Below are 13464 nucleotides of genomic sequence, written 5' to 3' on the forward strand. Positions count from 1 at the left end.
ATCATCTCAGGTTTCATATTCTTTCTTTGAGAGAAAAAAAATCATTAAAAATGACTGACGAATATGGCCAACTTGTGTACAGTACTGTACAGTGATGTGCAACTGGTCCATTACAATGGCATAATGTTTGAAAGCTGTGATTGATTCTCACCAGAATTTACGTGGACATGTCTAGGCGTGTGCTAATCATAGTCTGAAAATATTCAAATGAAACTCTCAATATTTTTTATTCTATTCACGTCGTAAGGTTGGCTCTCCTAGTTGCCTCGTAAACAATAAACATTATATCATTTAATGTCCCAAAAAACTCACCAAAATTGATGTGTACATGTGATAATCATAGTGTGAAACGACTTGGAAAGAAACTTTCTCACAATATTTTGGAATGTATTAACATCGTAAGCGTATATGTCTGGTACCAGTATGTCATTATTTTGATACTTAATCATCTTTAACTTTTTTTTCATTGAATCATATGCCATTTATATTTGCATTTGTAATGTCCATACCCACTGCCTAATAGAATGAAGGAATTGAATAATGTGTTTCTTTACATCAGTGTCCCTTCATCAGCCATGGTGGGCATAAAAAAAATTCCAATGTATTCATTCAGTCAAATTCAGCTGCAACAGTTTTTCTCCCACCAACCAATCAGGAGGGTTTGCTGATGCTGTGACGTGAATTTTAAATCTGGTTAAGAAACAGTCCCATTGTTCGTGGATTATTTTTTGTATAACCCTACCTAGCCCCCGTTATGCGCTGAAAAACTTTCTAGAGCACGCGAGGATGTCAGAAGATGGTGCCAAAATCTTCCTCATAGCCCTGAATTGCCACAAGGTGGCACCAAATAATAATGCTATGAAATGAAGAGAATAGAATTAATACAATTGTATAAAATAGCAGCATTGTTTTGAGCATGTTCTAAATGTCTTTTGTGTTTTTCCCGCAGGACAACAAGGTCAACGGCGTGACCGATTCCACGCGCATCATGGGCTACTCCTTCCTCTACCCGTCCGTCATCCCGTCTCCCTACGTGCAGACAGTCACGCTCACCCCGCTGGACGAATTCTTCATCCTGGGCAGCCGGGGCTTGTGGGACGCCGTGTCGCCCAGCGAGGCGGTGGAGGCGGTGCGCAACGTGCCCGACGGCTTGGCCGCCGCCAAGAAGCTGTGCACGCTGGCGCAGGGCTACGGCTGCACCGACAGCCTCAGCGCCGTGGTGGTCCAGCTCAGCGTGAGCGAAGACTGCTGCTCCTGCTGCTGCTCAGAGCCCCCCCGGCCGCCCCCCAGCCCCGGCCTGGGCCCCTACCCGCCGTCGTCTGCGTCCTGCTCCGGCATCAAGGAGCGCCCCTCGGACGGCTCCTTGCCCGTGCCGCCGTCGTCCTGCAGCGAGATGAGCAGCGAGATCAGCACCAGCGAGATGAGCAGCGAGGTGGGCTCCACCGCCTCGTCCGACGAGCCCCCGCAGAGCTCCCTGGTGCTGCTGCACGAGCAGGGCCACCACCCTCACCTGCACCAGCAGGCCCACCCCGTCACGCTGCAGCATCAGCAGACCGCCACCGCCCATCCCTGCCCGTATCTATTCACCGGCCCCGAGCTGCCGTCGGCCCCCCGCGGCTGCTGCGCGCTTCACCCCGCTTGTTTGGCCAGCTCCTTCCAGCGCCAGCTGTCGAGCGCCACCTTCTCCAGCGCTCTCTCCGATAACGGGCTGGACAGCGAGGACGAGGAGCCCATCGCCGGCGTTTTCTCCAACGGGAGCCGCGTGGAAGTCGAAGCCGACGTCCACTGTCTCAAATCCGAGTCATCTTCCTCCGCCGGCCACGAGCGCGGCCTGCTTTCTCTTCCGCCGCCTCCGCCGCCGCCGCCGTGCACCCCCGAGCCTCCCGATGAAGGCGTGGACATGAGCATAGCGGCCAACGAGAACGGGCCTGACAGGGACGATACGTGGCAATATGGCGGCGACGGCGCCAAAGCGGCGTCCGGAAAGCGGAGGGTCAACGGCTCGGTGGCGCGTCAGGAGAAGAGTCACAACCTCATCGAGGTGGCCGCCGACGCGCCTTCCAAGAAGCCCGGCGGGTATTTCACTGCCCCGGCGCAACCCGACCCGGACGACCAGTTCATCATCCCCCCCGAGCTGGAGGAGGAGGTTAAAGAGATCATGAAGCAGCATCAGCAGAAGCAGCAGAAGCCGCCCGGGACCGAGCAGCCGGCGGACTACTTTGACACCCCGCTCTAGAAGACCAGCGGCAGCCTCATCTCAGCATGCACACAAGCCCCGCCCCCACCCCCCTTTTGACACCATCGCCATGACAACACGCACCCCTGAGGACTCCAGACTTATTTTTCAAACTGCCTTTCTGTTCCTGTGCTTTTTGTTTCCCAGCAGCTCCCCAATGGAAAAACACGCAGATGAGCCCTTTAATGAAACATTAATCAACATCCCCACACAAGCAACTGAACTTTCTTTTTTTTACGCATTAGACACCCCAGTAACCAACACAAGTCTGTTTTTAGTCACACGTGCGTGTTATTATGCATCCCACACTTTGGTTGAACTTGTTTGAACTCACCATATCGATTCACTTACAGGAACTATTTCAAGAGCGACACACATCATGTTTTTACTCGCAACTTTGTGGAAGGGTACAACCGGTAACACCACACGTAACCGTTGTAGATAGGGCACTTACGATACTGTATTTCTTCAGTAATTCGGCCTGTAAAACGGCATAGACCTTTTATTTTATTTTGTAGAAACTATGAATACTAACTCCTAGGAGTTGCATACTCTATATGGTGACTCAGTCACTTTTACTAATCTTCTCTGAGAGAAATGGTGATTTGTGTTTTTTTTCCAATGATTGTAAATAAGAGAAATGTTGTATACAGATGCTTTTAAAAGATCAATGTCGGTGAAGGTTTGAGTGGAGGATGTGAGGGCATTTGCAGTTATGGAGGTTGACTGACCCTTCCCCTCTTTTATATACCGTTTAGACTTAGGAAAAGAACAACACACACGCACATGTGCAATTGCAGTTGAAAACATGTCAAGCAACAACACATTTTTCCCCCCCTCTTTGTTTGATTCAATGTCCTGTAGTCAACACTGTATCTAATAAACACTAATAGACTGATTTTTTTAATTTTATTTTTTTTACTACACATACATGAAGATTGACATTCTATTTTCATAACACAGCCCCCTCCAGCAGTAATTGTTACCGCCGGCATGATCGTGTCGCGTTCAGTAATACAAACAAATATATATCCACGTGGAAAAGAGACAACACAGATGTTCCCGTCTTTGGTATAATAAATTTTAAATTTGTGAATATAAACTCAAATGTCTGGGTGTTTCATGAAAGGAATTAACTGCACAGAATGAAATGTATTTCCATTGAATGGCCAGCAAGGGGCAATTTGGCACCACAGCATAATCACATGACTTTTTAATGACCACTGACACATTTCACGTTGTCCTTTTGCTCATTCTGTCACAGTTCATGCTAGTCTGCCGATGTTCCCCATGACCAGGCCGTTTCCATAATTTTGCTTCTTGTACTTCTTCTTCAGGCAAACGGCGGTGGTCACCGTCACCACCAGCATGACGCCCAGCACGGACAGCGAGGAGGCCAGGGCGAGAGTGCTGTTATCCGCCGCTGAGCCTCTGTGCTGGCAGCTATCGCCGTAGAACCACCAGTCGTCCCCCACGGCGCACCTGGGAGGGACGAAGAGGGTTAGAGATCAATTACCAACTTTACTTCTTATCTTCTGTTGTTAAGATTATATTTTTTTATTCCGTTCCTAGAGGTGGCTAGCAGTTTTCCCATTTTAATGTGCTGTATGTTGACATATCTTCTTGCAAACTGAAATGTAAGCTCTAATTGTATATGAGTCACTAAAAATCTTAAATATATATATGTATATTTTTTTTTTTAATGGCACTAAGATATCATGTATGTGTGTAGCATGCCCTCACTTGCAAACAGCCTTCCCGTGTTCCTGCACGCACACGCCGTCATTATCGCACTGCACGTGTGCGCAGACTCCAGGAGGAGATTGGGTGCTGGGGGCAGTAGTTATGGTAGTGGGGGGCAAAAGTTGACTTTCAAGCAGATGAGACACGTCTGAGGAGGCAGAGCAAACGAAAGGGATGTTAAATTCAGTTCAAGGCAATCCAAAAACAGATTGAGATTAGTGATTAAAGGGAAAGTCAACCTTAAACATTTTATGTTAAAATGTTATATGTGACATAACTAGTCTAATTATGACATTCTGATCAATATTACATTTGTGAAATACGAGTTATGAAGCAAAATCCAGCCGTTTTTTTATCCATCTAAGGGGGCGGCCATTTTACCACTTGCTGTCGACTGAAGATGACATCATAGTTACTCAGGGCTCAGGCAACGACCAATCACAGCTCACCTGTTTTCTGAAGCTGAGCTGTGATTAGTTGTTACCTGAGCAACTGTGATGTCATTTTCACTTGACAAAAAGTGGCAAAATGGTGGCCTTCTGAAATTGATAAAAAGCTGCTGGATTTTGCTGCTTAACTCGTATTGCGCTAATGCAATATTAACCAGAATACTGTATTTAGCCTAGTAGGGCTGCATAGGACATATCTCATTGACTCGCAGCCATTTCCACTGAAGCAACACCCTTCGCTCCCGGCTGCCCACCGGATATTGTATTATATTGCTATAAAAACATGGAACCTACCAAAAGAAAGATTAGAGTCTCTTCTTTCATCAGGAAAAAAAAGTCTGTTTCAGTTTTGCAGCAATTAGCATTAGAATATAGCTAAGTTTCATCATTATTCACAAATCTGTTTAAAACTACATACCTGTGGTCTGGTAAATTACAAACCACATTTTTTGTATAAATTAGATGGGAAAATGATTTTCACAAGGTCAATTTATGTATGTTTAATAAATATATTTACTAGGGTTGTCAAAATTAGCTTGCTTGGAAAGCCTGTACTGGGGGAATTCCAGTCGCAACGCAGCAGACACATCCATGTAAAAATTTTGCAGGAATAAATTTAACTCATTCACTCCTGGCCATTTTCACTGAAGCAATCCCCTTCGCTCGCAGCTGTTTCACTGGATTTTGACTGATTTTGCAAGGCACACAGAATATTGTGTTTTATTGCTATAAAACATGTGCAAAACAGCTACCCAAAAAAAGATTAGAGTATCTTCTTTCATCAGGAAAAAAAAGTATATTTCTATCTGTTTATGTTTTGCAGCAATTATCATTAGAATATAGCTAAGTTTCATCATTATTCACAAATCTGTTGAATCTGGGGGGGGGGGACTTTTTTGCATCATGATCTTTTATACTCTGCTGCCACCTGCTGGCCGTTTTTGTAAATACTACTATTGCTTCAAGTATTCTCTTCAGTTCAGAGGCTGCATCAAAGCCTTCTGTATGCTCTAGCATAAAAACAACCTAAAAACGTATAAATACGTCTTTAGCAGCAAATTAGTTATTGTTAAGATTTTTTTATTAATTTTTTGGGGTTGACTTAAGGAGTTTGAGATCAGGTGTGTTGGTGGAGGGAAACATTTAAAACATGCAGGATAGTAGTGGCCTTTGAGGACAGGATTTGGACACCCCTGGAGTGTTTTCACCTTCCATGCTGAGGAGAAAGATGGCATCCCCTCCCTTGATGAAATCCCTGCTCCTGGCTCTCAAGTGAGTGAGGTACGCTGAAGTGCCGGTGCCCGGACCCCGGAAGTACCTGGAGCCGTCCGCGTCCGTCACCTCGACGCCCACCTTTCGAGGGTCGTCCCAGAAGACCTTGCCGGAGCCTGACGGACAGGGCAGGGAAACGTTGAACACGAGTCGCTGACAAAGAAGATCGGCTTACACGTGCGAACCTGAAGTCTTGCTGGGATCGGTGGTGATGCTGCGCTGGTTGGACATGCGCTTTTGGATGTGAGGGTGCTGGTCCATGAGCATCATGGTCATTTGCTTCCAGGAGCAAGGCCACGTTTGCCCGCTGTCCCCCTCGCGGGCCACCAAGTTGACGTAGGCTGCCATTTTGCCCCGGGAGTCGGTCTTCCCGCTGGGATAGAGCTTCATCTGGAAGGTGTAGCCTTCCTTGGAGGTGAAGGGAGGGCTGGAGATGGCCGCGTTCAAGGGGGTGTTCTCCATGACGTGGCTGAAGTTCTTTACGCGCCACGCGAACTCGGGACACACGGTCTCCGAGACGTTGATGTCATCTAGAGAGAGTCCGCCTGAAGATGGTCCGGCGTCGCCTTTGGTTCCCTGGAAGACCACGCGGAACTTCTTTGTGACGTTCAGGCTAACGTGGTGCAGCTGCCACAGGTCTTGAGGAGGTCCTGTTACATCACATGAGCTTAGTTAGTGAACTTCCTTCCTATTCGGCGGCCATTTTTTGGTAAAGAAGTAAGAGACTTAGTTATAATGACCGTCAATGGTGGTGATCAAGCGCAGTTTCCCAGCGGGGTTAGTTGTGTCGTATTCCCGCACAAAGATCTTGAGCAAATCATTGGGGCCGCCGCTGTTGTAGAAGAAGAACTGCAGACATTGATAACCTCGCTTGGGGTACAGGATTCGGCTCTCGAGAAGGGCCGTGTCGTCGATGTTGGCCGTGCTCGACTTGAAGTGCATGAAATAACCAGCACCTGAGACAGATGTTAGTCAGTTGATAAAATAAAGATGACATATCAAAAGTGCACGTTTGTTGGGCCATTAACATTCCATCATTTAAGTGTGCATTTTAAACACTTTTTTATTTTTTTAAATAATAGAAAAAATAGCACATTGGGACTAATCAATAATATCAATTTGTGAAAAAATTTGAAATTGAGCAACTTGCATCACATTTCCACCCGACCGTGACAATTTGAGACCTAAAAATGTTAACACCTATAGCTGTGTACACCTACTACAGTAAATGTTAAAGGGACTGCAACATGAAAAATCTACTTTTGGGAGCTTTTAGCCATGTTAAAATGCTAATTCCTCACCAATAACATGACCAAAGTTGTGTTTTCCTCCATTCGCCCCTGTATGAGAAATTCTAGGTTTCAAGCACCAGCCCCTCCCAACCTGAGAAAACGAGCTGTTGGCACGGTTTGACATCATTCCGTGCGGCCCCACCCCTGCACCGCCTCTGCGGACTAAACGCACGCCCACTTACTCTGAGACCTCCCTCCATGGGATAATGACAAAAGTAGCCTTTATCAATAAACATTCTGTCCAAAGGAATTCAAAGCAATCAATTATTCTTCACATTCGCAATGCCAAAGTGCAAAGAAATGACATTTGGCTGTCTTAAAATCCATTGGCTGACACTGCTGTAAACTACAAGTAAAACATTTGCGCTGATGATGGTGTAGTGGATATTGCGCTCGCCCCATAAGCTAAAGCGCGCGAGTTCACGACCCGCTTTTTTTTTCTTCTCCTCCTTCTTTTCCTCTAACTTCTCTGCTCCCCTCCTCTTCCACGATTTCTTGCGGCAAAGACCCGTTTTATATATATATATATATATTTATTTTTTATTTTATATATATATATATATATATATATATATATATATATATATATATATATATATATATATATATATATTTATATATTATATTTTCATACTCTTGTTAACAAAAATGGGAAAAAAATTAAACTAATAGAAATAGTTCAAAATAATTTTTGACGTTTATAGGCGTCAATGGCAGTGAATGAGTTAAGGGTTTCCTCTCACCAGTGCACTTCCCCATGTTGGAGTAGTCCGTGTCGGGGCCCCCTGCCGCCTTTGCCACCCTGTGCCAATCCTCTTGGTCACCCGGCCCCTGAATCATCCCGCAGATGTTCTCCCGTTCAAAGTCGCACGAGTCCAGAAAGGTGGAGCCCCGAGCTGGAAGACAAAAAGTCACCTTTGAACGGCTATAAAGTCATCTCGTAAGGCGTTAATCGGCTCACGAACAACAAGCACAACAAGACAATAAAAGCCATTGTCCTCACTGCAGTTGTAGAGGCGGGAGAGCTTGAGCAGGTCGCTGTCGCTGAACTCCATCCTCTGGCCGATGACGTCGGCGAAGGCGGGGATCCTGGTGACGATGGTGGGCTCGGAGCCGTTGCTGAAGGCCGTCTTGCTGTAGTGCATCATGGAGCCGTAGTCGTAGGGGATGCCCAGCGAGCTGGACGTGGTGTCGTTGTGGACCTTGAAGTTGTGCTCGCGGCCTGGATGGCGCACAAAAACGAGGCTGGTAACTTCAATTCAGTAGATACGGCAAAGTCAATTCCTTTGTTTTTCTTGTATACAGAAGACATTTTAGTTTTAGACCAAAATATCAATATGAGGCAAAAGTTGAGAATTGCAGCTTTTATTTCATGGTATTTACATACCTGCACCGCCTCTGCGGACTAAACGCACGCCCACTTACTCTGAGACCTCCCTCCATGGGATAATGACAAAAGTAGTGATGTGCTAAACAAATCAGAGCATCTTGAACCAACTCACCTCTACTTTTCAAGAGAGCAAAGTGACTTATTGGGGTTTCCAGTTGCTAAGTCAACCTTAAACATTTCTTGACAGTAATTTGTTTTATGTGACCTCACTAGTCTAAACATGACATTCTGATTAATATTACGTGTGGAACATGAGTTATGCAGCAAAATCCTGTCGTTTTTATCCATCTCAGGGAGCGGCCATTTTGCCACTTGCTATCGACTGAGGATGACATCACAGTTGCTCAGGTCTCGGGTAACAACCAATCACAGCTCAGCTTCAGAAAAAAGGTGAGCTGTGAGACCTGAGCAACTGTGATGTAATTTTTCACATTCATTCACTTGATTTGTGCTGGTTATAGGTGGGAAAAGTCTTCAAGATTTGTCTGATGTCCTTTTAAAAAATATATATGATTTTTTTTTTACTGTTTTACATAACAAAGTCCTTGCTCTCCAACAGGGGGTGTGGAGACTGTTTCTTATTACTGGTTGTGTATACACGTGCCACGCATATTGCTATTTCTTGATAGGACAATTAATCAAAGTTCTCTGCCCTTTAATAGCAGCTATTGCTGATTTGTTGGGCAAATGGCAGTGCAATTGTGCCACGTTGATCGTTTCTTATCGCACGCCAGCAACAACTCGTTTATCACTTCAGCACTAAAAGTAATGAATGATGTGCCACAAAGTACAACACTCAACAGGTGTTTCCCTCTCGTATAAATTAATGATGTACAATATAAATATTCTACACTTTATTGTTGGGCTTGTAGCAGTTACTGAGAGCTGTTAGTAATTTTAATATATATATATTTTTTTTTAAATCTAACCATTTTTATTAATAGATTTTTTTTTATGTCTAAGTAAAAATATAAATCGTAGGCTTAAAGTGCTACATTAGAAATAGTTAGCAGTGTTGTAAAACTAGCTAAATGCTAAACTGAGTAAAGGATGTTCTCTTTTAAATATGAAAAATAACAAATCCCTTATAGAAATATGGAACTTGACTCAAAAAGCTACGTTAGCCGTGTAGCATACTCGGAACTTAAATTGGCCCGAGTCAATCACCCGCCCTTAACCCAATAGAGCATGCATTTTTACCTCCTGAAGGGAGAAACTAACTGAAAGAAGCTGCAGTAAAAGCCTGGAAAACTATTTCAAGGGTCACATTTGATTTTTTTTTTTATCAGCACATTCACAGATGGGTTCCCCCCCCCAAAAAAATTAGTTTGAATATATTTGCGAATTGTATAAAATAGATTATATGATGAAGAAGGATTCCTTTCTATAATAAGCCAATAGGCTGTCGCTTACCCTGGGAGATGCGGTCCCACACGATTTGCACGTAGTCATCCCGGTCCGCTCGGGACTGCTCGTGCCAGAAACCCAAAGCGTGCAAAAACTCGTGTTCGATGGTGGCAATGCGGTCGCAGTTATTACCGATGGACAGCCGCTGCCTCCCAACGTGCTGGTTGCCCACCGAGGAGAAACAGCTTCAACACGGAGCGGAAACACAAATATCAGATCCAATCTTCAGATTTGATGTTCTCGGATCCATAACCAAAATGTGGCTGGCAGTGAAGACGCCTTACCCGCTGCCTTTGAAGATGCCGATGTAGTTTGCTTCTCCGCTCCACGGCTTGAAGTCAATGCAGGTCTTAAGGCGGTACTGCTCAAAAGCCTTCAGGATCACACCTTTGGCATTGATTTCTGCACAGGAAAGTCACGACGGCAGTGTTCGCATCTTTATTGTCCGTATCGGGGCATGAAATATCACGAGTAAGCCAAAACTAATTGCTATATCCAGAATAATGCATGCACTGTTTACTCTGAGAAGTATATCCAAACACACCATAATACTGGTTGATATCCAAGTAAATTCTTCTATTGGCGATTCAAATTGACTCACAAAAATAAAGTCAAAGTACTCCCCTGGGAAAATTACACTTTTTTTTTTGATAAATCTAATAAATATATATAATAATATAATAAATAAATACTTAATAAAAATTAATAAATAATGAAAATAAACTATAGATGTTACCCAAAAAACATTAAAGTGAAGAATTCAAATATACTGTACTGTACTGTAGAGCTGCCCTTAAAAAAAAAAAAAAAAGTTATTTAAAATAAAATATAACAACCACCCAAAAAAGTATCATAAGTTTTACCTTGAAAAATAACAAATGAGTAACATTTCGTCACTGCCATTGCTGGTGCCTTAAATGGATACTTGACTAATTTAGCCATTTTCAGCAATAAAATAATATTTAGTCTAATTCATTTGATAACTTCATTATTTTTCATGTACAATTAATACCTTAAAAAACACATTTCTGACGTAACTTTTGGAGAACTTTTCAATTTACCTTGGTAAAATTCAGTTTGCGCGTTTTTCCACCAACAAAAATTTCCGGGGTAACTAAATAGCCCAGGGGACATCCGAGTACTATCTCAGCAGCAGGGTCTTGCTGAGCCAAGCTGGAACTTTGAGGGGACGGACTGCACTTATGAAGGACCAAAACTGCCAAAATAAATAAATAAATAACTAAAAGTGAAAATAAAAACGGATACAAATTTTTTTTCAAAAATTTAATTCAAAAAATATATATATAAATGGAAATAAAAGTAACAAAAGAATACATACATCATCGGCTGGGCTAATCAATACATGAATAAATAAAAGTAAAAATAAATACCAAAATAAAAAACAAATTCAAAAAAATAAAATAAACATAAAAATAAACACAAAAATAAATATATAAAGAGAATTAAATATCAATCAATAAATAACATTTCGTCCTGGCAGAGCGTCTGCAGCATGAAATAAATAAATGTGAGTGTTTTTATTGATTGATTGAAATTTAATTATATTTGTATATTTATTTTTGTATTTATTTTGACATTTATTTTATGAATCTTGTTTTTTATTTTTTTTATGGATACACATATATATATATAGTTATTTTTATTTATTTTGTTTTGTTTTTTTTATATCCATTTTATTTTCACTTTTAGTCATTTGTTTATTTATTTAGTCATTTATTTATTTTGAATTTTGGCAGTTTTGGTCCGCCATATGCACTGACCAAGGCTGACTGGTTGTTCAAATTTGGGGGGGTATTTTTACATCGGATCGGCTAGTCAAACTCATTCGAATTAATTACAGAGAACTCTAAGACGCTATGGAAACACAAATTATAAATTCCCTGCGGAACTTTTACAACCAAGAACTTCCTTTACCCAGAACTCAAAGATCGTGGGCTCTTTCTAAAAATGACATCACGTGTAGGGCTTAGGTAATGACCAATCATGGCTCAGTTTGCTAACGTCACATGACCAAACCCAGAAAACAGGTGAGCTGTGATAGGTCGTTACCTCTGAGCACCTGCGATGTCATTTTTAGTCGAGGGCAAGTGGCAAAATTTGTTTTTTAAGGTATTAATTGTGCATGAACAATAATGACGTTATCAAATCTAGACAAAATATTAACCTTTTATTGCTGAAAGTTGCTGCATGAGTCAAGTATCACTTTAATGTAGTGGCTTCACATGCAAAATCCAAAGAAAAAGCTAAATAAACTAGTGGAGTTCATTTTTAAGTGATTTTTTGTTTTTTATTTTCAGAAACTTTGGATTGGACTCCAAAATGTAACAAGCTACACGAGAGGGCCAACATATTAGCAACAACTCTCAGCATGATCCGGCACACTACAAGCACAATAATGATGATGATAAAGAATATTCACCGAGGTCATCCCCCATATAGTACGGAATAGTCGTGGGCCACCTGTACTCTTCGCCTATTATGGAGTTCCGACTTTGTTTCTGTGGATTAATAATGAGAGAAGCATATGACAGCAAAACATACTTTCCCCACAATATTAATAATACTAATACTACTAATAATATTCAATGGGGGAAAACGAACCTCGCCAAGCACGATGTCGCCTTCCACCAGTTCTAATCCTGCTTCTGTGAGGCCAATGCACAATAATTAAATGCTTCACATATTGAAAAGTGGGGATTATTTTCCGTTCTATAACCCTGCACGCACCTTCATTGATCTCAAAAATGTCAAGATCTCGTCCGCCATCCACGTCAAAGTCTGCAATTAAATTAATAGTTAAGCTAGTGATAAGAAAACTCACCATGTGAGCTCTTCTACTGACACTTGCTTACCTTGTAATATTTCTGTAGGCTAAAGAAATAAAGAAAGAAATAATAATTAGAAAATAATAAATGAATGCGATTTCTTTGTCCTTTCTCACCATGCACAGTGCGGCGCTCCAAAGTGAGCACGCGATGTAAAGCGCCAACGATACGCCCGCAGATGTTCCTCCCGCCATGTCCAACAGTAATTTGTGAAGGTGTCGTAAATGAGCGCTCATTTAGTGTAAGGTGCATGATAGGATTTTAATAACATGCATGTGATGTACAGGTAAATGATTGACAGCTTGCTGAAGGTTCAAAGTGATACGATCACTTCAGATAGCTTACTGGCCTCTCCTATCGGCTAACAAATCTTTACACGGTGTCAAGATATATATTTTTCAACTTTTTTTGTGTGTAATTAACTCGTTCACTGCCATTGACGGCTATAAACGTCAACATTTTGTTTGAACTCTTTTCTACTCGTTAAATTTTTTCCCCCCACTTTTGTTAACAAGAGTATGAAAACCTAGGGAAAAAATTATTGTACATTTAGAACAGACAAAATTTGTGATTAATCGTGAGTTAAAAAGTGAAGTCATGCGATTACTTCAGATTGAAAAATTTAAAGAAAGTCATAAATGCTATAAAAAGTTAACTGTATTGTTATATTGTCTTTCTACATGTGCTACTGCACTTGTAAAGCTTTGTTTTGGCCCTGTTGAAGTGGCCAAATCCCAAATGGTTGTTTTTGTTGTCCTTTTGGCTGTAAGTGAAACTTGAAAGGTGCAAGAAATGATAGCAATGCCTCGTTCCAAGTAAGGAAGAAGCG

The 13464-nt window shown here is 42.1% G+C and overlaps 2 protein-coding genes across 2 annotated transcripts in view; one reads left to right on the plus strand and one right to left on the minus strand.

The window, feature by feature from the left end:
• Positions 1 to 3344, plus strand: part of phlpp1 (PH domain and leucine rich repeat protein phosphatase 1) — a 65169-nt gene extending 61825 nt beyond the window's left edge. The window contains exon 17 of the mRNA XM_086081898.1: positions 950 to 3344. Within this exon, the coding sequence (XP_085938024.1) occupies positions 950 to 2236 (1287 nt within the window). The 3' untranslated portion in view covers positions 2237 to 3344. The remainder of the gene's footprint in view (positions 1 to 949) is intronic.
• LOC147181183 (meprin A subunit beta-like) lies at positions 3247 to 12887 on the minus strand. Its single transcript, XM_086081911.1, is given in 14 exon segments — positions 3247 to 3718; positions 3980 to 4127; positions 5637 to 5816; positions 5886 to 6350; positions 6441 to 6656; positions 7736 to 7888; positions 7996 to 8214; positions 9796 to 9974; positions 10074 to 10191; positions 12230 to 12308; positions 12538 to 12588; positions 12663 to 12681; positions 12752 to 12833; positions 12836 to 12887. Coding segments are annotated over 14 exon segments (2178 nt in total). The 3' UTR covers positions 3247 to 3501.
• Between the last annotated feature and the right edge of the window lie 577 nt (positions 12888 to 13464).

This window comes from Leptonotus elevatus, chromosome 1, assembly GCF_054856555.1.
Source record: "Leptonotus elevatus isolate MCC_2025b chromosome 1, RoL_Lele_1.0, whole genome shotgun sequence".
NCBI classification, from domain to species: Eukaryota; Metazoa; Chordata; class Actinopteri; order Syngnathiformes; family Syngnathidae; genus Leptonotus; species Leptonotus elevatus.